We start from the raw sequence: 24,935 nt of genomic DNA on the forward strand, positions 1-24,935 counted from the left end.
GAATTTCTACTTTAAAATTGTGTTTTCAAAAGCGGTAGTCCGAAAGTCGGACTACGCACGTCATCAATTGCGATGTTGCCTTTTTCTCTTCATGGCTTGTTAAGTAAAGGTGGCTATGGCCAAACCCATGCCAAACCTGAGGATCTACGACCTTGAGGATCTACAAACTTCTTTCTAATCTGATAGAAGAAGATTTATGACATTGTTATGTACTGTAATTTGATTTCTAACCTCAATTGTTTTATCATGTTTATATTTTGTAGTTGTAGTTTTGTATATTCGTTGAATAATACGCCCGCCAGAAGGTTCTTTCATAGCTAAGTATAATTGTATTAATATAAAACCGAAATTAACTATACCAAGCAATTACTGACGACGCCATGGGTGAAGTTGTAGAACGTAGAATGGAATCTATGTCCCAAGAGATACTTGAAATGCGAAGACTTAAACTATTCTCGATATTAGAAACGAAGGATATTATAAAAAAACGAAGAGCTTTTGAATGTAAGCTAAATGGTGTAGAGAAAAATTTGCATCATTTCAAGGATTATACAGATTATGAACTCTCCTTACTAAAAGACATAAAGTTAAGAAGAAAGAAACTGAAAATATCAGAAAATAAAAATAAGATAGAAATAAGCATACTAAAAAATATAAAAAGTCGATATGAAATAGCCTTACAGAGATTTACAAATGAAATGAATCTTCATCTTGAATATTTTAAGTTTTGCAGAGAGTATAACTTTCGTCAAGCTGCATATTTATGTGTTCAGAATATGATTAAAGCTTTTGCACATGTTCCTGATATTTGGCTAGTTGCAGCAGCCTTTTATGTCTCCAGTGATACTAAGCAATCTTTGGCTCTGATACATAAAGGTATTACAATTCATCCCAGCTCTCAATCACTACAATTAGAAGCTATTCAATTAGAGCTTTTACAAAGACAAAAAAATCAGTGGCCCAGCGATATTCAAGGGGATACCCTAGATGAGGTCTATTACAAAAAAATAGAACAATATATTGATGCTATAGAAAAAAACATTCACGACCATGCTTGTTTAATCAGCATATTGAATATATTAGATCCACATGTCTTTACTAAAAATATTCAGCTCAGAATTATAGAATTGTTAATGTCTAAATATTCCAATGAACCAGATGTATGGCATTTTTTGGCTGAAAGAGAACAAAATGGAAAGCACTATCCTTTGCCAGATGAGCTTAGAACTTCAACAAAATTTAAATTGCAACGGGCTATAGATAAATATGAACTCGGATTAAAAAAAATTGGAATTGAAAAGAAAAGTTTATTGTGGGAGTATTACCTAGATTTTTTAATAGAAGTAAATGAACAGAAAGATATAACAAACCACATGATTAAGAATACTCTAAAAGAAAAGTTTGAAGAAGCTAAACGTGCTTCAGTATTGAATGAAAGGTAAACGCATTTGTTTTTCAAAAATTTTTATTATTTTGGAATTTTTATTTTAGAAGAGTTTATTATTATTCATTATTTCAGTGTGACCTGATCACTAGAGTTGTATTACTTTGAACTGTTTGACATTATTTATAAATTGACATAATCATTATTTTTTATTTGTAACGATTTTATTTCTTCTCTAGTAGTGGCGGATGTAGACATTTGCCTTGGGAGGGGAAATTTGCCTTAAAGGGGAACTTTCAATGAAACACCAACCAAAAGACATAATAAAGATTTACTCAAGCCACATAAAAGACACAAATAATAACATGTATTCTACTTCTTAAGGTGCCTTATCAACCCATTAACCGCCAAGCAGAGAAATACTGCAATAATATGTAATATATTTGATTAAGTAGAGTAAAATAAACTTAAACATTCGTAAAAAAAAACGTTTTACACTTTGATAATGGCAGGTGTCACAACAACAGAATGGTTTGTTTCGAACCTTTGGCAGAAATGAGATATAAAAATTGAAATACACCTTCTTCAGCTTCTTTCTCAAAAACGAAGTCGAACGGCCCTCTATCTTTTTTAGAAATTATTTTAGATATTTCCAGTTTACACTTTCTAATCCTGTATCTTGCACTGTGCCAGTTGCATAAATTCGACAAATCGACATATTGTCTACAACACTACACAACCTCCCTTACGTAGCCCCCTCCCCCACCCTAGATTATAACAAAACTGAATACCAGAATACCCGTCTTGCTAAAGGTACGTATCCACTACGTTCGTAATATTGGACCACCTAGGCACTGCCGCACGGTAGTTGGCGCACTGTTGCACGGTCCGGGAGTGCCAACCATCCACTATGTTCACGAACCTCTTGCACTCCGCGCTCTATGCAACTGCTCCAATCGATACGGTATGCGCTCCTCTACATATAAACCGAAACCAATTGGAACGCTGAGGCAGAGCGCACACTGTTGCATGGTCCAAGAGCGCCAACCATCCACTATGCTCACGAATTTCTTGCGCTCCCTGCAATTGCTCCAATCGATACGGTATGCACTCCCTTACATATAAACCACCACAGATTGGAGCGCTGAGGCAGAGTGCGCACAATTGCACAGTCCAGGAGAGCCAAACGTGTCCACTATGTGGAGCAGTTGCAGGAGCTCGGAGCGCAAGCATAGTGGATACGTGCTTTTACACACAATAAAGAAATATCCCAACAAATTACTGCCAGTGCATCACCTTGAACTTATTCCTGATCAGACAGGACTATATGTCGACTTCCGCCAATGGTTCATTATCGAACCATTATTTTCAAACACGAGATTTGATGACTCAGAAAATTTTTTCTTTTGTATTTTTATAACAATTGGTGTACAAATAGGGTAAAAAAATAATGTTTTAATTTATTTGACCACAAAAGTGTTATGCCAATAAAATTACTACAGTAAAAATAAAGTTGTGTCGAAGGATTGAAAATGTCGGACATTTAGAAAATATTTTTGTGATAAAAGCATGAGTTTGAAAATTAAACAAAATTAAATTTAGTTACACTTATATCTTCTGGTTGCTTAAAAAATACAAAGATTTAAAAAAATTAACGAATTGTCAAAAAAAAAATTCTACAAAAAAATGATGTGTTTTCGCATTTTATTTGCAGGTGCTCTATGGAGGGCGGGAGGGAAATAGTTCTATGGAGATCACATTTGTCCATTGTTGTAGGTTTTTAAGCCATGATTTGCATCTTCCTCCCAGTCCCCATTTGCTTTTGATTTGGCCTTCGATTATAAGTTGGAGCAGTTCATACTTCTGATTTCTTACAATGTGACCAAAGTATTGCGTTTTTCGGTTCTTTTATTATAAGCATAAGCTCTCTTTCCTTGTTCATCCTCCGCAAGACTTCAGCATTTGTCGTATGGCTCATGCATGCATGTAGCATATTCTGAACATTTTACAGTAACACTAGAGTTCGAATGCTTGGATTTTTTTTGTGTTGCTTTTGTCGTTGTCCAGGCTTCAACACCATAGATTAAGGTGGAGAAAACATTGAAATTCTTTATTGAAATAGAAATCTTACTAACATAGTTTCAACATTCTCAAATACAAGTGGAACAATTTGTCATGCCATGTTTTTGCTGAATTTAAGAGGTTTTTGTTAAGTAAATAAACTTTATTTTATATGTAAATTTGCAGAAAAATCAAAGTGATTCAGTGATTTACCTTGTTTTGCTGAACCTGTGTTTGTTGTGCAATTAATTGACTAAATTGTGTTATAAATCCACAGTAAGTTGTTAATGAGCTGGTTTTTGCTTCCTTCTTTTTTGCTGACATCAATTAGTAGAGGCTAATTTAACTTGTTTCCAAATATAAGTTGGTTTTTAATAAGCCTTATAGTCCAGGAATTTAGTTCAAAGTATTATCATGAATGGAAATTGTGGAAATTGTCAAAATCCTGTGGGAGATAAATCTGTAGTGTGCGACAGCTGTCACATAATATTGCATAATACTGAAGAGTGCACCAGTCTCAGTGCCAGTGAGTTACGTGCAGTGGTTCTGCAGAAGAGATCTTTATACTTTTTCTGTACTGACTGTAGGCTTGCGTTTAAAAATGTGCCAAATCTTGTGAGGCAGATTGAAGCTCTTAAGGCAGAAGTTGGGCAAATGAAAGTGGAAATTCAAAATCTAAAAGAAGAGAGGTCAAATCTTAGTGCCGAAGAAGTGATTACAGAAATACAGGAGAGGCAAAAACGAGCAAATAATCTCATGATTTTTAATTTTCCAGAAACAAATCATAACTCTGATGTTCAAGAAGTTAAGAGTTTCATAACTCAAATCGTAGATAACCCATCCAGCGTTGAAGTTAAAAAAATAATCCGAGTGGGTAAGAAAAATAAAAATGGCAATCGACCACTAAAACTAACACTATCTTCTGCTCAAGAAGCTTTTATGGTGTTTAAAAATAGACACAATACCAACAAAGACAAAAAAATCTTTATAAGTCTCGATCAAACTCAAATGCAACGTGAGCTTTTTAGTAAAACTCGAAGTGAATTATTAAAGAGACAAGACCAAGGTGAACTTAATTTAACCATTAAATATTTTAACAATATACCCAAAATTGTTCAAAAAAACTAAGTCAGTCTCCACGTGGCACGCCTCATAATAACTCAAATGTTTATTACCAAAATACAAATGGGCTTCGAACTAAACTTCAGACTCTCTTATTAAATATTTCACATTGTTCTTATGATGTAATTATTCTAACTGAGACTTGGCTGACTGCTGATTTTCTAGACTCTGAACTTGGTATGGAGAGTTACATTGTGTACCGAAAAGATAGATCAAGTGAAACTAGCATCCACACTAGGGGTGGCGGTGTTTTGATTGCGGTCAGGAAGTCAATCTCGAGTGCCCTATTTGTAAGCAGCAGTAATATTGAACAGGTGTTTATTACTATTGGCAGTGGTCAGTCTATGGCAATATTTGGAACTGTCTATATTCCACCCAAAGCGGAACCAGCTGTATATACCGAATTCAGTGAAAGTGTTGATGAAGTTAGTGAGAAGTATCCAGCTTCCAAACTATTTTTGTTCGGAGACTTTAATCTGCCAAACATTATGTGGTCTAATGATGAACTGTCTTCCAATGTTACTTTTAGTCAATATTGTACTCCTAATGAAACTCAATCTGCTTGGATATTGTCAAATCTATGTAATTTTCACAATTTATTTCAAATCAACACAATATCCAATTCTCGTGTGGTTTTATTGGACTTGATATTTGCTAATGACAGTTCTATTCAAGTTATAGCTTCTGATGAGGAAATAGTTCCATTAGATAGGCATCATCCTGCCTTGAACATTGCCATAAAATATTTTCTTTGTAGTAATGGCTGCTCAACAAACCTGAACAGCTCTTACTATTTGGATTTTAATAACACTGATTTTAACGCCTTGAATGATTACCTTTCTTGTGTTAACTGGGATCAAATTCTTGAAAATCAAAGTCTAGATAAAATGTTAATTACATTCTATGAAGTCATGTACTGTGCTTTTGAAATTTTTGTGCAAAAAAAAATAATGTCAACAAAAAAGTTTCCAAAATGGTTCTCGCCAGAACTAAAGAAACTAGTAATTGAAAAGAAGTTATCACATTTAAAATTTAAAGTTAGTTCCTCTCTAAATGATTATAATGCATTCTCGAGCCTTAGAAGTAAATGTAAAGCTCTAACAAAAACTTGTCATAATAACTTTATAGAAAAAACTGAGAATTCCATTCATAGTAACATTAAATCGTTTTGGTCATTCATAAATTCAAAACGAACGAGGACAGGTTTACCAAATGAAATGTCTTTGAACAATATCACTTATACAACTCCAAGTGATATTGCAAATGCTTTTGCATTATATTTCTCATCAGTTTATTCTGAGAAAGTAATCAGTAAACGTGTTTTACCTCCCACCACCAATATAACGATTAATTCATGTAATATTACAATATCTCAAGTATATGAAAGGATGATGGCGTTAGATGTGAACAGAGGTGCTGGTCCTGACAAAATGCCTCCTATAGTTTTGAAGAAATGCAGTTTTATTTTGGCCAGACCATTGTGGAAAATTTTTAATTCTTCATTGTATACTGGTTACTTTCCTGATTCATGGAAATTAAGTTTTTTAACGCCAATACATAAAGCTGGTAGTAGATCTGACATTACAAATTATAGACCGATTTCTATATTAAGTACCATTCCTAAGTTATTTGAAAGCTTAGTGTCCGACTGCCTCTCGGTATGTTTCAAATTGTTTCCAGTAGATGAGCAATATGGTTTTCAGAAACACAAATCATCGGAATTAAATCTTCTTTGCTATTTGAATGCGTTGTCAAGTGCTTTGGAGGGTGGGTATCAAATTGATTCTGTTTATACAGACTTCTCCAAAGGCATTTGACAGGGTTAATCATAACATCCTATTGTCTAAATTAGAAGCTGCTGGAGTAGATGGGAAACTGCTTGAATGGCTGGAAAGCTACCTAATAGGAAGGCGCCAAGCAGTAAGGATCCAGGCTTGTCTATCTCAGGATGTAGTTGTCAGTTCTGGGGTCCCTCAGGGTTCACATCTGGGTCCGCTATTATTTATTATATTTATAAATGATATTGCAGATATAAACTGCGATAAGCTTTTGTTTGCGGATGATTTAAAAATCTTTTCGAAAATATCTAGTCCTGACGATTGCGAAAATCTGCAATTTCAATTAAATAAAATACAGAATTGGTGTAAAGAAAATGAAATGGAGCTAAATGTCAAAAAGTGTCATAAAATTAGTTTTTATCAAGGTAGAACGTGTATTCCGTTTGAATATAAACTTGATAATACACCACTAGATTGTGTTAATACAATAAGAGATCTTGGAATACTGTTTGACAAATCGCTTAAATTCGCAGATCATATTGATTCTATTATTTCAAAGGCTTTACAGATGCTTGGCTTCATGAAACGAAACTGCTATGATTTTAAAAGTCCCAATACCCTAAAATTGTTATACTGTTCTCTTGTTAGACCTTACTTGGAATACTGTTGTAGTATTTGGTCACCTTACTATAATGTTTACGCAGAAAAAATTGAAAAGGTCCAAAACAAATTCCTTAGGTTTTTGGGATTTAAAATTAGAGCTATTACTGGGAGTAACAGGTTTTACAGTTATGACGAAATTAGAGCATTTATAAATATCAATACACTGGAAGAACGTCGTTATCACCATGATTTGAAAATTCTATATAGTTTGTTAAATGGTACAGCAAATAGTCATTATTTATTGTCTAAGGTTGGTTTTAAAGTTCCTTCATACAGTACTCGAAATGCAGTCGAAACCACTTTTCATGTACCATTTCATCGATGTAATTATGGCCTCAATGAACCTATAACTAGAATGTTACGTCTAGCAAATCAAAATACCGAGAGGCTTAATTTTAGTTCCACACCCAACCAATTTATACGCTACTTACAACAAATTAATATTGCCTCTTAATTGTTTTGTTATGTCCACCTTTACCAGTCTGTTTTTAATTTGTTTTGTATGTAATTTATATTATTTATGTTAACTCTATTTTAACTATTATATTTTATGTGTTATATATATATATATATATATATATATGACTTATATTTAGTATACTAAATTGTTCCAAAATTTGTAAACAATTGTAACTTTATTGGGCTTGTCCCGTGGAAATAAAAAAACAAAACAAAACAAAACAATATTTAAATATGAATTTGCTTAATTAAATGTAACATACAATATACAATACATGCAATATACAACACATACAGACTTATTAAAAATTATTTTTCATCCAGGTAAAATATATGTTTTCAGTAACTTTTTAAAAATTTGAACTCACTGCATTCTTAACACTGGGGGGAAGATGGTTAAATTAATTCATACTGTAGCGGTTATTTACTGTAATAACTTATAATTACCAAGAAACAAGCGGCTCATATTTATATACGATTTTATTTATATAACAGTACAGACGAATTTATTTTTACAGACTTTACAAACTTCAGCTTAAAACTAACTCTATTTACAAATATGTCCTATTTATATATGCGAGTTGTTATTCTGGAACAATCGACGCTCATCTCTAGCTATCAGCTTGTTCCGCCTACGTGACATACGTTCGAGAACTTACTCCTCCTCACCGCCGACGACTCGAACATTCGATTACGTCATTCTCGAGGTGTTTACCGTTATACGGGGGTCGGCCAAGAGTTCTCTTTCGTTACACTGCTCCCCTCTTAAGATCTGAGCGTCCCGATCAGCAACTCTAGATGAAGGCCCAGGATGGCGGAATCTACACGACTCTCCAGCTCTGCATACACCCTTCAAGAAGAAATATCAGTCTACTGTCTTTGAAGGGTACGACATCTTCGGGTTCATGCAACACACAGTGATTTGTACACCAGTTCCTCTGAAGACCACTTCAAGCATGCTTCTCACAATCTTCCAATCCAAATTTTCTACTGCATGGCGTATTTTTGGTAAAGCCAAATTTTTGATGTCATAATTACACACGATTTTCTTCAAATTAGTTAAAGCACGCCATATGTTCTCGTAGCTTGGCGTGTCCGTATAAGACTTTCTGGTCACCATATACAGCAAAGATCGAGGACCATCTTCCAATCGCAGTACTTTTCCAATTTTAGGCTGCTGATTTCTTAACTCGTCCCGGCGGCCGAACTTTCTATTGAATACGGACGATATTCCTTTAGTCATCTCGAGATCTTGGGCAACACAGTGGGCTAGAGAGACATCTTCTGAAACACTAAACAGATCTTGCTGAACTTCTGTGGTCACGCCGAATCTAGCACTCTTTCTCTCTACGTAATTTGACATAAATTCCTTAAAACTTGGTTCTGCGGCATCTTTCATCTCTGGTTGGAGGACTCGTGCTTCTTCTGTTTCATTTGAGCCAGCATATGGTGCAAGACGATTTATGTAAATAACTTTCGGTTTACCGTTTGGCAACTTCTTAATTCTGTATATTACGTCATTTATTTTCTTCTTAACTTCATACGGACCTTCCCATTGTCTTTGCAGTTTAGGACACAAGCCGCGACGACGTTGTGGATTATAAAGCCAGACAAGATCACCTACTTCGAAGCTTTCATTCTTGCATCGAGAATCATATTGATCTTTCATTCTGTCACTGGCTATCTGGATGTGTTGTCGGGCAAGTTCATGAATGTTGTTCATTCGTAACTTCAGGCGGTCGATGTATTCTTCGCCTGCAACATGTTCCTCGGAAGGTCTGCAGCCAAACTCTAGGTCGCAGGGCAAACGAACTTCACGACCCAACATCAGGCAAGTTGGTGTTTGACCTGTAGTTTCATTTACGGCCGAGCGGTAGGCCATCAGGAATAAATGAATGTGTTGGTCCCAATCTCGCTGATGTTCAGATACAACTTTGGACAAATGTTTACCCATCGTTCGGTTTATCCTCTCGACCACCCCATCTGATTTAGGATGCAGGGGTGTTGTTCTGGTCTTATTGGCACCAATCAATTTACAAACGTTTTGGAAAAGAGCTGACTCAAAGTTTCGCCCTTGGTCGGAGTGGATTTCCAAGGGAACACCAAATCGGCTGAAGAATTCTTTAACAAGTACCTCTGCAACGGTAGCAGCTTTTTGATTCGGTAATGCATAGGCCTCGGTCCATTTCGTAAAATAATCCATGGCTACCAGGATGTATTTATTTCCAGCATCAGTTTCTGGAAATGGACCTGCAATGTCGATTGCTACTCTTTCCATAGGACTGCCAACATTATACTGTCTCATGGGTGCTCTCTTTTTACCAACTGGACCATTACCGGATGCACACAGTTCACATTTCCGGCACCATCTTCTTACATCATCTTTACAGTTCACCCAATAGAACCGTTCTCGAACCTTTTGCAGAGTCTTCGTAATACCAAAGTGTCCACCTGATGTACCGTCATGCAACTGACGCAATACTTCTGACACTTTACTTTTAGGTACAATCAACTGAAGCTTCGATTCTGTACCATCATCGTTCTCAAAGGTTCTGTACAGAAGATCATCTTTTAGTACCAGGCAATTCCATTGGCTCCAGTAGGCCTTGACTTCCGAACTACATGCACTAATGTTTTGCCAACTAGGTCTCTCACCTTGCCGCATCCAATCCAATACTCTTTTTATACATGGATCGTCTTCTTGGGCGTCTTGTAACTGTTGGGGCTGCCATTGCTCATTAACGACGGTAGTTCGTCTCATAGGGCAAAGCTGTTCATCTGCTTTAAGCCGGTGATTACAACTTTCACCGCATGGCCGTATCGAGGAAGCATTTGTATTTGCACCAACTCTTCCAGCCCTCTTCATGCGTCTCTTCGGCATCGTGTCACGAATCACCCTCCGTACCATTTCCACCAAATGTTCATCTTTTCTCTTATTGCCTTTTTCCACGGTTATTACTCGATTGTTTCGTGAAGCTTGGCTAGCTGCTTCGTGTTCCAAGGCAATAGCAAGTGCTAAAACGCTGTCTGGCACCTCTGGATAAGCCAACCTCACCACACGAGCCACATCTGCTTCAAATTCTTACAGATTCTCACTTGCTCGTTGACTTCTACTTCGCAGTTGTGCTTTGTATACTTGTTGTAGATGGGCATCTCCATATCGTTTTTCTAGACGAGTGAACAAGGTCTGGTAACATTTCTCTTGACCCTTAGGAATTGATCTTAATATATCTGCAGCATCACCTCGTAAAGCAGCAGTCAAAGAAACAGCCTTTTCTTGTTCGGTCCAATGATTGGCGGTCGCAATAGCTTCAAATTGTCTAAGATATATGGACCAAGAGGACTTTCCATCGAATGGTGGTAATTTGAATCTCATATTATGCGACGTTTCGTCTCTCGGTAGTTCATCTTTCACTACAGGATCTAACTGCATTAACTGATGGTTGTACTTTTGTATCGGTTATCATGCTCTCTAGTTGTTTGATCTTTTCTTCTACGGTCTCTACACTTTTCTGCATCTTATCGAATGTTCTAGAAACTTCTTCAAATTTCTCGTCATTCTGTCTACAAACGTCTTTAATTACTTGAGAAACACTTTCAAATTTCTCGTCGCTTTTTCTAGAAGTTTCATCGATCTTTTGAGAAACACTTTCAAATTTCTCGTTGTTCTGTCTACAAACGTCTTTAATTACTTGAGAAACACTTTCAAATTTCTCGTCGCTCTGTCTACTAACTTCTTCAAGTTTTTCGTTGTTCTTTCTAGAAGTTTCATCGATCGTTTCAGAAACAGTTTTTAATTTCGATAATATTACTTGTTCTGCTGACTGGAAGTGGAACGTCTCTGGGTCATCTCCGTTCTTCGTGAGGACATCCTTGAGTCGTGCTTGTAGGACTATCTTGCACCCACTGCTGTCTAATTCGTACTCTTCTAATTGTTCACGGAGCTGTTTTATGGTCAGTTCTTGTAGCAACATCTTTGGTCGGCACACACGTACTTTTCAAAATGTCTTAAGTCTTTCCGAATACCGAACAATTAACGCACTCCGATTATTCCCGGCGAATAAAGTTCAAAAGTCTTTTATTTTTCACTTTTCATTTATTTACACTCCACACCGTTAACACCACTGTAGCGGTTATTTACTGTAATAACTTATAATTACAAAGAAACAAGCGGTTCGTATTTATATACGATTTTATTTATATAACAGTACAGACGAATTTATTTTTACAGACTTTACTTTACAAACTTCAGCTTAAAACTAACTCTATTTACAAATGTGTCCTATTTATATATGCGAGTTGTTATTCTGGAACAATCGACGCTCATCTCTAGCTATCAGCTTGTTCCGCCTACGTGACGTACGTTAGAGAACTTACTCCTCCTCACCGCCGACGACTCGAACATTCGATTACGTCATTCTCGAGGTGTTTACCGTTATACGGGGGTCGGCCAAGAGTTCTCTTTCGTTACAATACATTTGTAAAACAAGGATGTCATTGTGCTATGTTTATTAGTTTTTTGAATGTCAAAATCTTCAATATTTCTCGTGTTAAATGAATGAACTTGTTACCCCTCAATGTAACATATTCATTAAAATATGCAGGCAACATTCCTTTTTTCAATTTAAAAATGAAAACCATAGTAAGGTAGTACCTAAAGCCTTTGTTGAACTGAAAACCAACCCAAAGTAGAGTAGGTATATCATCTCAATTGGTGTGTAGCAATTGCATCGAAGATTTTTCAATGCAGTCATAATTCTAATGCCACCTCTTACCTTATTACGGAACTAACTAAACTAAGAATCCCGTTTCCTCAAAATTACCTTTCTATTACGCTGGAGTGCATCCATAATCCCGAAGTAAGAGCTATTTTTTATAACTTCTTGGGTCGTACGAGGAGACGCTTATAATTTCCTCAACTTTACGGTCTGTATCAACCAATCCAAATTGTATTCAGTTAGGTATTTAAATATATATGTATAGATTTGTAAAAACTGTATTTGTACCAAATAATTGTATTCAGTTACTGTATTTATATGTATAGATTTGTAAAAATTGTATTTGTACCAAATTGTGTTCAGTTAATATGTATAGACTTTCAAATGTTATAAATTCTCTCGTGGCAAAACGGGTTCTTCCCAATACCAATAAACCAAAAAAAAATAAATAAATATTCGTCTGATTTTGAAGTAGATTTGACAGAGGTTGAGATCTACTGTAGGAGCTATAATCAATTTTAAAACCACTGGGTACAATTGACCAGCTTTTTTGTTTCGAATTTCTCTGACGCTATTTATTAGTGGATCAGATGTTATGATCAACATTGAAAGTAAATCTGTAGTCGTGGCAATACGTGAACAGTCTCTGGTGTATTGCTCCCGGAACTTGCGGCAATCTTTGTTCATTGCTTCTTGAGCTTCTTTTGAAAGCGGTCCAAGTGGAACTAATGCTGATTTGATTACTTCCATACTATGTATAAGTATTTTATGTACAGTGGCTTTCAGAACCATGAAATGGCTAAGAAAAAGTTCTCTGCATTCAAGACAGAAATTTTCAAATCTCAAAAAAATGTTGTGCTCGAGTGTTTTGGTTATAATAAGTCTTATTATCAGTGGAAAAGGTGCAGATATTACATATAGCAAATTTAGCTCTGGTACAAAAGGGTCCAAGTCATTGCCATCATTTGAAAGGTTCAAAACGAAGGAAATTCATTCGTTCATCATACAAAGTTTTTTTAATATTGTTTGTTTATCAGATACATTTATTAAATTAGAAAAAATTAGCACACATATTATCCATATTCAACGATTAATCTGTATAAATTACGGAAAACTTAAATTTCGTGTGAAAAAAATGATGAACGGAACTCAACTGATTTATTCTATTACAATAAAAATACGTGCCTTTGGACGCTATTACTAAAAAATAAAGAATAATGTGCAAGCGTGTGCAGGTTATAATAAGTATTATTATTAATGGGAAAGGTGCAGCTACGATATATTGAAAATTTAGCTCGGGTACAAAATAGTACAAGTAATTGCCACCTCCAAAGTTTCAAAACGGAAAAATTTCGTTCGTTCATCATAAAAACTTTTTTTAATATTGTTTGATTATTAGATAGATTTATTGGATTAGAAAAAATGAGCACTTACCAGCATAACCAATAGCCACCTTCAACAATTGATCTTTAAAAATTAAGGAAAACATTAATTTCGTGTGATTGAAATGATGTACCGAATTCAACTGATTTATTCTATTGCACTGAGAATACATACTTTTGGGCTCTATTACTCAACGATGGGATGTGTTAGACATAAACAAATATTAGAGTAGCATGTTTTGGGATATTGTTTACAATATTCAAATAATAATTCTTTTAATTTTGAATATGACTTTTGTCCACCTAGCTAGGCTCATCGACACACTGTGCGTCGCCACCATTTTTGTGGAGCTCACTGCAAGTTTGATCAGTTATCTGCTTCTTCGATATGATGGCCATTAAATTACATCATTACAGCTCCCTATTCTTAGGTTAAACTTTTTGCTCATTTTGTTTGGATTTCTGTAGAACTTTCGAATATCGTTTTGATTTCTTAGTCCTTCTATGCTTTCCAACAGCTTTTCCCCAAATTAGGGTTGGGTATTGTTCCTTTGCTCCTCTTATGCATCCCGCTTGATTTATCTTTAGGTATGCTCCATTTGTTTTTGTCAAACCATTCGTTTTTTTAACCGCTTTGGTTTTCATTCTCTCATCCATTTCTTCCCTATACACTCTCGCAAAGATTTTAATGCGCTGATTCTCTACATTAATTCTGTCTTGTTTCATGATGTTTTCCTTCATATGTTTGCTATTCTTCCTCTGATTTTTGTCTTTACAAAAAAGTGGGCACTATCTATGTCTGGACCTCGGCAACTTCTGACATCCATGAAATCAGAAGAATCCCTTGCATCTGTCAGGATGTAATCTATTGTGTTCCTTTGTGTATTATTTTACGGGGAAATCTTGTTCCTCCTACTACCTTGTTTTTGGTAAATAAAATACAACACTTACCATAAAATTTCAAACTCCAATATAAGATTACAATATAAATAACTTCTAAATGCAAAAATAGGACAAAAAACAGTAAAAATCCAACAAGCTGACAGCCACAAGTAAACAAACCAGAAACGTCACAAATTATACTTAAAATCTGAAAACGCCCCAAGCGTCTTTTTTTGTACCTATATCTTTTCGATATACCTACTGAGTCTAGAGCGTTCATAAAAATAACATGTGTCTTTACTTAATAACAGGCGGTAGCTGGTTTGTCTTTAGTTTCATGCATGGAAGACAATGATGCTAGATAAAAAGTATTTGTTTTATCTCGCCAGGTATTGTTGTGGGTCAATGTAACTGTATGTTGTGGGTCAATGGAAAGTAGTATGAAATAAGTGGTGTTTCTTATAAAGATTCTGAGATATTAATTTGTTAAGTATTATTATTACTTGTATTTCAAATTTTTTTAATTATCTCTCCCCTTATTTTAGGTACTATTTGAATTGGGCAAAATTATATACAGAGGAATCAGATATGTTACAAATCATTGAGGATGGTTTAACAGTTCTTCCTAATTCAGTGGAACTGTGGAAAATGAAGTTAAGATGCATGATAATGCGAGATGATACAAAAGCGTTAAATGTAGAATTTAAAAAGGCACATATGGCACTCAAGGAAAAATCTACTCCACTCTGGATAATTCTTATAAAATACCATACCTTGTCTTCCCCAGAAAAAGTTGTTGAAACTATCTACAGAGAAGCTTGTCAGCAACATGGATCAATAGCTAATGAATTCAAGGCTGATTTTGTTGAATGGACAGCCATGAATAAAGGTAATTATGAACAGTTTATATTTTTATTGCCTTATCTCTATTTTTCGTAATAGATGTTTGTATATCATTTTATTGGTCTTCCCTGTCTGAATCTTTTAAAAAGATCTCTAGTACAACTAGTGTTGGAAAATTCTCGAGAATGAAAAATCGGAGAATATTCTCGAGAATATTATCGATATGGAGAATTTTCTGAGAATGAACCCTATGACTCTCTCAGGGATATTGTTAAATATGAAATTGGGTATTAAAAATCATGAAATTATATGAGACGAAACAACAGTATTCTTTATATATAAAAAGTACAAAAACAACAGAAAAGACAAAATGTGTTTGATAAAAAAATGAAATTTTCTTCTTAACAGCAAATAATGGATGTGGTGATCTAATCTGAAAAAGATGAGGCCTCAGATTCAGAATAAGTTTCTATCATTAGCTCATCCTGGTCATCTGCATTCTACATTTCAATGTACTGTCAATACAGTCATGGATTGGTCTATGTCTAGCAATTTTAAATTGTAAGCAATAAAAATGACCTTACTAGCCCGTTTAGCAGTAAGCCGGTTTCTTTTAGAGGAGTGGATAAAACCATAAGTACTGAAACTTCCTTTCAGTCGCTGCACTGGATGAAGGCATGCATTATATCAACTTCTATTTCAGTTAATTTTGTTCCTAAACATGTACCTTTTCACCATATGATTGAGTCTAGTTTTTCAATTGATTTTACAAAGTATGGTTTTCCAAAAAAATCACTTCCTAGACCAATAAAGTGCCAAATCTGCCATTATTTCAGCTGAGTGATCACCATGCTTTAAAGTTGCTAAATTATGTATAAACTCACAAACTCAGTTCCCTCAACTTGTTCTTCTCTGCGTAAATGAACACCATTCTAAATATTTGCACATTAATATAGCACCAAAACAATAAACACTGACACTGTTAACATCCTAGCTAGTATTTCATGGGATTCCCCAGCCCCGGCTACTTTTATTTTCGGGGATTTTATCTAAAATCGCGTGATTCTCCGGCAGGCCAAAGCGAAAAAGGAAAAAGCATTTCATGAGCGGAGCGGCAAGTAGGTGTTTGGACTTCAAGAATAATAATGTTTGGGATGCAAAAAATATATGGATTGTTATATAGAAAATTCTCGCTGAGAATTTTCTGGCGGAGAATATTCTCTTCTTACATCACTAAGTACAACTTTAACTATTCAGATCATAATTTGACATTTAATATAGGTAGCAATTATTTACAAAAACAGTTTAGGGTGTCATATAACTGTTTCCTTCTTGTTTCAATAAACATCATCAGTCATGGAAGAAGTGTTGTCCAAATTATCAAATTTGAAATAAAATTTAGTATAATCCATACTAATCGTGTAAAATATGTCGAAGAGTTGAGCAAAATAATTTTTGAAAATCACATTGTAATTTAATGTCTAAACCAGGACTTGCGACCCACATACACATATTAACCTTCGGATGACCAAGCGGGGGAAATTGTGACCCCAGCGTATGTTTTTCTTTAATAAATCCAAAAGTATTTTCAATTTTTAACTCATTATTTTTTTATTTGACTTTAATATCATTCTATTTTGAAAAAAATTCCCTATATTTTACGAATAAAAAATATATTCTGAAGTTGATGTTTAGTAAAATACCGTCTGTTATGTGTAATTCCAAGTAGTTTTACGCTAATGACGTCGACTTTGCAAAGTAACAAGACACTTACTCAACATACACACTACACATGACACTAATACTCATGTTGTGACTGGCTGAATGACATAAAGTCCATGTCATAAAAAAAATAAATAAAAAAAATTAAAAAAAAAACTTCATTTTTTTTAACTTCATTAAATAAAATTAACATTCACTGCATGTGAAAACATGCAAAAATTATAAAATTAATTCTATCGGAGTTTATCAATTATAAACACATTTATACAGATAGTTACTGAAGGTGGATATGAGCTATTACCTCCGATTTCGTTGAACTTCCATCGATTTGCATGAAAATTGGTGAGTGGTTAGAGGATATCTCAAGGAACAAAGGTGACATGGTGCCACCTTGCGCCTTTACCCTGAGGGTGGATACCGCCCCTTCTCGGGGGTGAAAATTATTTTATTAAAATAACCCCAAAGTTCGATAAAGGGAAAAATTCTAAGCAAAATTTATTATAACAATTTATTAAAATATATCAAAACTTTTTGAGTTATTAAAGATCAAAGATTCTAATTTTTCGTGAGAAAAATGTATGTTTTTAACCGATTTTTCATAAATAACTCAAAAACTGCAAGTTTTTACAAAAAAGTTATAATAACCAAAATTGAAACTAATAAAAAGAGAAATAAACTCCTGACTAGAAAAAACTTTTAGTATTAACTAAAAGTGAGGTATAGGTAGTTGAATGTATATTTTTTTCGGCGAGTACCCAAATCTAAGTATTCAAGCTTAAATAACGGGAAAATGATGCATTTTATATTATAAACTTATTAAACATTTTGTCAAAGTACTTAGAAATATCTATCAAATTAGTCCACCAACAAGTTGATAGCATTAAAATTTATGCTCCAAAAATTTTTCAAAATTTTCTTTCAAACATTTTTCCAAAAAATGTTATTGTTTTTTTTAATAACTCCGTTAACTTTTACGATATCAGGTTTACCTAAAAATCAATTGAAAGTTAATTATAAGGGTTATTAAATTACGTTAAACTTAATCTTTTAAACCCATCACTTTTTAAAAAATAAATGGTTAAATGGCCCGGTTACATGGTTCTCGCAGCAAAATTTAAGCTTTAAATTAAGTATTATTAAGTATTTTTGGAGTTATTATCAAAATAAAATGATAATTACGATAATTGTAAAAATTCTGTTTTTTTTAATTATATTTTTTTTTCAAAAATTTGCATTCTAAATCGGTGAAAATTGTTGAAATCATTAGTTATGCTAATATAAACAGATTCTTGTAAGGATTAATATAAATTTTACTTATAGTGGAAATGCCGTATGTTTTATTTTTCACCTTTTCCTAAAAAATTCAAATTGGTTCTCTTATTTTCATCATAACTTGTCTCCATTAATTCCATTTGGATGGAACCCATCTCTCTTCATAGTGGTATTTTGACCTTTTTGACGTAAGTTAAACTTTGAATTCTAAGATCAATTATTCATTAGAGATCTTTTATTGTAGCATAGCTCCGAAGATGGCTTTATAAGCCGAAAGCGCTCAGCTAAGAATTATTAATTTTACACACTTCAAAAGTACACTTCTCCCCCTTTTACCTGACAAAATACTACTGTAGTATTAATACTAAAAATAGCAGTATTTTGTATTTTGACAACGAAACCCGATTTGGGCTTCGAAACGTCAATAAAATCATTTTTTTGGTAAAATTGTGGCTTATTTCCAATTAAAAATAGTTGATTATAATGAATAGAATAAAAAACATAATTACTTTTACTGTTAATTCTGTGTATTCGTTTAGTAATCAGGTTACAATAATATTTCAGTTCATAATTTGTGTTTTTCTAGATAAATATCTATTTTTCTCGTTTTGTATATTATTTCTCAGCCAATATCGGTGAAAGATTCAAGGAAAAAAGAAGCATAGGGAGACGTAGAATATTGTGGCTGTGCAGACTGAGAGAAATTAGTTCAGAGAAATAAGGAAAAAAAATATCATGTTGGTGACACAACCCCCTCCAGGCCGAAACCAAATTTTTTGAGTAGTGTGGACATCTATAATAATAATATATATGTTTCCTGCAGCCGATTTTGATGATATACATAGTTATAAACAAATGAAGATCAAAAAACGCTAAATTTTCGCTTTTTTCGTCTATTGCCAAAAAACAAATTTGGAAGTAAGAAACTCATAAATCATATAAAAAACTTAAATATGGCGTCCGCTGAATATGTCTATCCTTATTGGTTGCTTAGAAAATTGCAGAATAATTAATAAATTTTGAGTTTTTATAAATATTCATAACTTATGTAAAAATTAACTTAGAACCTTATTATACGGAATGCTGGAACTTCTGGTGCTTAAATTATACTCTAAATTTCATAATAATTGGTCAAATAGTTTAAAAGTTATTTAATTTGTTTATCCCAAATTAATTTTTTTTGCAACACTATAAGTCAGAAAATGATGAAATTACAGTAATACTTTGGATAGTTTATGAAAGAAGAAGATTTATGCTAATAATTTAATTTAAAAAAAGTGACAAAAAATAATTCTAAGTATCGCAAAATTATTTTGCAAGAACATGTCGATTTTTTGCTTATAAACAATTAGAATAACTTTTTAACCATTACCGTAGAAAAATTATTTTTTCATATTTAGAAAGACTGAATTTTTATACAAATTTAAAAAAAGAAAAAATTGTCCTAGGACAATTAGGGACGAAGTTGACCTCCCCCCTTTTTTTAGTCACAGCAGCTTTCTTTATAACAATTTTCAAATCAAATCAGTCACATTTGAAAGAACATACTTCAGAGTTTTAATGTACCAAATATAAAAAATATATACTTTCAAGCAAATCGTCCACAAGGCTTCAAAATGTGACCCTTAAAATCGGCCGGCCTTGAAACTTGGGAGACCGATGAGAAGGGGGAAGGAACTGTTAGCTGGATCTCTTGTTCTCGCCTACGGAGTTCGACGTTTCTTTTTTTAATTTATATGTACTTTTTGCGTACAGTACGAGTATGCATTATTTAAAAATAAATTGTTATATACACCATCAAATTTGTTTAAACAATTTTTTTTTCAATTATTTTTAATAATATTTGAAGTAATTTTATCACAAAGCATGTATATTTATGAATAATATAATAATACATAGTTTTTTATTAAACTTAGTAATAATTTAAAGTATGAAAAAACAAATTATCCCATTCAATTGTTTCTAAAAATAGTATTGGTCTATAGAAATCAGAAAATCTCAAATGAATTAGGTTTTATTTTTTTGGTAAACATGCTATTAGATGAATGAAAAACTGAAGTTACAGAACCACCAAAAAAGAGATAAACGTAATTGATTGGGGTTGGAAATTAAGCAAAGAACCGTTAGTACCGATTCGATCAAAAGATCTTCTTTATACCAGATATTTTATTAAAATAAACTATCTGCTCTTGCAAAACTGGTTGCACCGAGTACTTGTTAGTACAGAGATATAAATAGTTTATGGACTTCGATAACCAAAACCTCTATCTTTCACTATTATCTATTTTGGAGTTTCTTTTTTTAATCTGTATGTACTCTTTGCGTACGTTACGGATGTTTTTTGTTAATAAAGTGGTTATTTAAATAACTATGTAAATTGTGTAAACAATTTTTGGAAATTCTTTTACGATATTTTGCATATGCACTTGACTTTACAATAACTTATATTAAATGGGTAACTGATAATTGTTACGTTTTTCATAAAAATACAAGTATTCCTAAATAAATCTCCTTTAATTTTATTTTAATAGTCTTGTTATAATACCAAAAAATATATGAAATATCTTAATTTTTGTTTTTTTTGCAATCTTAAAATTATAACTTTCAATCTTGTAAGATACAATTATTATAATATTGTAGAAAATTTCTGAAAATAATTTTGTTCTTTGTTACTCTCTCTAATTTTGTTACATTTCATTTTTCGTTTATATCTAGTAGCATGTTTATCAATAAATAAAACCTAGTTTATTTGAGATTTTTTTATTTTTAATTCAATATTATAAGCCAATGTTAGATTTAGGAATAATTGAATAGGATTAGTGTATAATAATTACAGGGTGTACAAAAATACAGGTCATAAATTTAATCGCATATTCTGGGACCAAAAATAGTTCGATTGAACCTAACTTACCTTTGTATAAATATGCACATAAAAAAAGTTACAGCCCTTTGAAGTTACAAAATGAAAATCGATTTTATGCAATATATCGAAAATTCCGAGAGATTTTTTATTGAAAATAGACATGTGGTATTTTTATGGCAGGAGCATCTTACAAAAAAATTATAGTAAAATTTTGACACCCCATAAAAATTTTATGGGGGTTTTGTTCTTTTAAACCCCCCAAACTTTTGTGTACGTTTCAATTAAATTATTATTGTGGTACCATTAGTTAAACACAATGTTTTTAAAACTTTTTTACCTCTCAGTACTTTTTCGATAAGTCAGTTTTTATTGAGATATTTTGAATATTAGTCAAATCCACTACATATTTCTAAATATGGTTAAGTACGATTATGGAGACTTGGTAATCGTATGAAAATTTATTTATAATTTACATTTTTAGGCATATTTTTAACCATGTTAAAAAAGAAGCCAAATCTTGATAAAAGGTGCCTTATCGAAAAAATACTAAGATACAAAAAAGTTTTAGAAACATTGTGTTTAACTAATGGTACCGCAGTAATAGTTTAATTGGAACGTACACAAAAATTTGGGAGGGGGGGGGTGTAAAGGAACAAAACTCCCACAAAATCTTTATGTAAACATATTAAAAAGAAGCCGCAACTCGATAAAAACTACCTTATCGAAAAAATGCAAAGAATCAAAAAAGTTTTAAAACAGTGAGTTTAACTAATGGTACCACAATTATAATTTAATTGGACGTACACAACAGTTTGGGGGGTTTAAGGGAACAAAACCCCCATAAAATTTTTATGGGATGCACAAATTTCACTATAGTTTTTTTTAAGATGTTCCTGTCATCAGAATGATACATGTCCATTTTCAATAAAAAATCTAATAGTTTTCGATATATTGGAAAAAATCCATTTTCGTTTTGTAACTTCAAAGGGCTATAACTTTTTTTATGTGCACAATTGTATTCAGGTAAGTTAGGTCCAATCGATCTATTTTTGGTCCCAGAATATGTGATTTAATTTATGACCTGTATTTTTGTTACGCCCTGTAACTAATATGTACGTTTTACAATAAAAGTTACATCAAATATTATTAAAAAAATAAAAAAAAAATTGTTTAAACAAATTTGATAGTGTATATAACAATTAGTTTATTTAAATAACGCCTATTCGTAATGTACGTAAAAAGTACATAGAAATTAAAAAAAGAAACAACGAAATAAATAATCGAGAACCAGAGATACAGTTAACAGCTCCTTCCCCCCTCTCATCGCTAACCCAAGTTTCAACGCTGGCCGATTTTAAGGGCCACAATTTTAAGCTTTGTGGACGATTTCCTTGAAAGGAAATCTTTTGTATACTTGGTAGGTTAAAACTTTGATGTATGTTCTTTCAAATGCGGCTAATTTTATTTCTTAATTGTTATAAACAAAGCTGCTGTGAATTAAAAGAAGAAGGGTGCTAACTTCGTCCTTAATTGTCATAGGACAATTGTTTTTCTTTATAAATGTGTATAAAAATTCAGTCTTTCTAAATATGGAAAAATAATTTTTCTAGAGGTTACGGTTCAAAAGTTATTCTAATTGTTTATAAGCAAAAATCGACATGTTCTTGCAAAATAATTTTACACTATTTAAAATTATTTTTTGTCATTTTTTTTTTAATTAGGTTAATAGCATAAATCTTCTTCTTTCATAAACTGTCCGAAGTATTACTATAACCTCATCGTTTTCTGACTTATAGTGTTGCAAAAAACATTAATTTGGGATAAACAAATTAAATAACTTTTAAACTATTTGACCAATTGATTTGAAATTTAGAATATAATTTAAGCACCAGAAGTCTCAGCATTCTGTGTAATAAGAAAGTTCTAACTTAATTTTTACATAAGTTATGAACATTTAAAAAATCTCAAAATTTATGAATTATTTTCCAATTTTCTAAGCAACAATTAAGCATAGACATATGCAGTGGACGCCATATTGAAGCTTTTTATATGATTTATCAGTTTATGACTCTCAAATTTGTTTAAAATGTTTCACTTTTTAGTAATAGACGAAAAAAGCGAAAATTTAGCGTTTTTCGATCTTCATTTGTTTATAACTATGTATATCATCAAAATCGGCTGCAGGAAACATATAGGTTATTAATATAGATGTCCATACTACTCAAAAAATTTGGTTTCGGCCTGGAGGGGGATGTGTCACGAGAAAAATCTTATTTCTCTGGACTAAATAACCAAAAAATATAACAATAAGTTGTTATGCCATATTAATAGCTTAGTTTCAACAGAATAGCAAGGACTTGGGCTTTATTTAGGTAAATAACATGACGGAATCAAAGATAAGGAATTGGTAGATTGCATGGCAAAAAATCGGTAACTTACATCAAATAGAAAACTCAATAGTCTCCAAAGACTGCATTCCAAAATTGCACGAAAAATTAAGCCAACTCAGTTGACTGTGGTATCAATCGTTGGACTAAGTTGTCCATTTTTCGAGCAGGGAGATCTATGTTCCCTTAACACTGACATAAGATCGACCTCGTGTGATCACATTTTTATAATTTAATGTATTTATCTGTAATCTAAAGATTTTACCTAGATATGTGACTAGTTTCAACTATTCTCAATATGTTTTACTTATGATGGTAGAATGACCCGAAAACGGTTTAAAGATAATTATAATTCGTTTGAATAATTTTTAAAACTTTAACAAAAATATACCATCACACATGCATATTATTATATAGTTCTTCCACTCTTATCTTTTCCCAATTTCCCATGCATAAAATTATTCACGAAGTACTTTTTATACTAGGTGTCTTTTTTTACACATTGAAACTAGTATCGCAAAATTAAGCCGCTTGTCCATAGAAACCACAATAAGTTAAACAAGGATAAACAATACGGCATGTCTTGATACCTTGTTTATTATGAATTTTGACGTTTATAATTTTCAACGACAGTGACATTAGCGCATTTGTTATGTTTATTGGAATTTATAATTTATATTGTCTTTATTTTAAAAAGTTACATATTCATATATTGCGTTAAGTATACAGGGTGTTTCATTAATAATTGTCCATATAGTAACTGGAGAAACCTTAGCACAAAATACGAAGATTTAACCTGAAAGACCTAAATAAAATGTGGTTCCTTATTGAGTTACAGGGTGTTCTATCTAAAAATTTAAAAATTATTTTTGCTCAGCATTTTAAAACTATTCGGCGTATACTTTTCATACTTGGCAAAAAGTGGGACTACTATACACCCTACTAAATTATGTTAAACAAACGTTTCTAGCTACTACCAGAGGCGTGCGACAGGGGATAGTGTATGGTTGACCCTTCTCAAATTCTACGCCACTGGACGAATTACTATTTTAGTGCCATTTTTAGATTCTCCAATACTTTCTACGTAAATAATGTATTCTTCACTGGTAACGATAAAGTCATTAGTTTTCCAGATATTTGAAGTTAAATATGAAACGGCACAGTTATTTTGATTAATTTATGATATGATTCATATATGATTAAAATTTAAAAATTATTTGTACCCAATACTTTAAAACTATTTGACGTATCCTTATCATACTTGGCAGTAAGTGTAGGTACTGTACACCCTACTAAATTAAGATAAATAAACGTTTCTAGCTACTACCAGAGGCGTACGACAGGGGATAGTAACTGGTTGACCCTTCCCAAATTCTACGCCACTGACGAAATTGCTATT

General features: G+C 32.8%; 1 protein-coding gene across 1 annotated transcript in view; it reads left to right on the forward strand.

Annotated features, from left to right (window-relative positions):
- The first annotated feature begins 203 nt into the window (after positions 1 to 203).
- Positions 204 to 24,935, forward strand: part of LOC126887988 (U3 small nucleolar RNA-associated protein 6 homolog) — a 50,430-nt gene continuing 25,698 nt past the window's right edge. The window contains exons 1-2 of the mRNA XM_050655963.1: positions 204 to 1,438; positions 14,995 to 15,338. Coding sequence (XP_050511920.1) covers positions 381 to 1,438; positions 14,995 to 15,338 — 1,402 coding nt within the window. The 5' untranslated portion in view covers positions 204 to 380. The remainder of the gene's footprint in view (positions 1,439 to 14,994; positions 15,339 to 24,935) is intronic.

The sequence above is a fragment of the Diabrotica virgifera genome, chromosome 7 (assembly GCF_917563875.1).
Source record: "Diabrotica virgifera virgifera chromosome 7, PGI_DIABVI_V3a".
Taxonomy (NCBI): Eukaryota; Metazoa; Arthropoda; class Insecta; order Coleoptera; family Chrysomelidae; genus Diabrotica; species Diabrotica virgifera.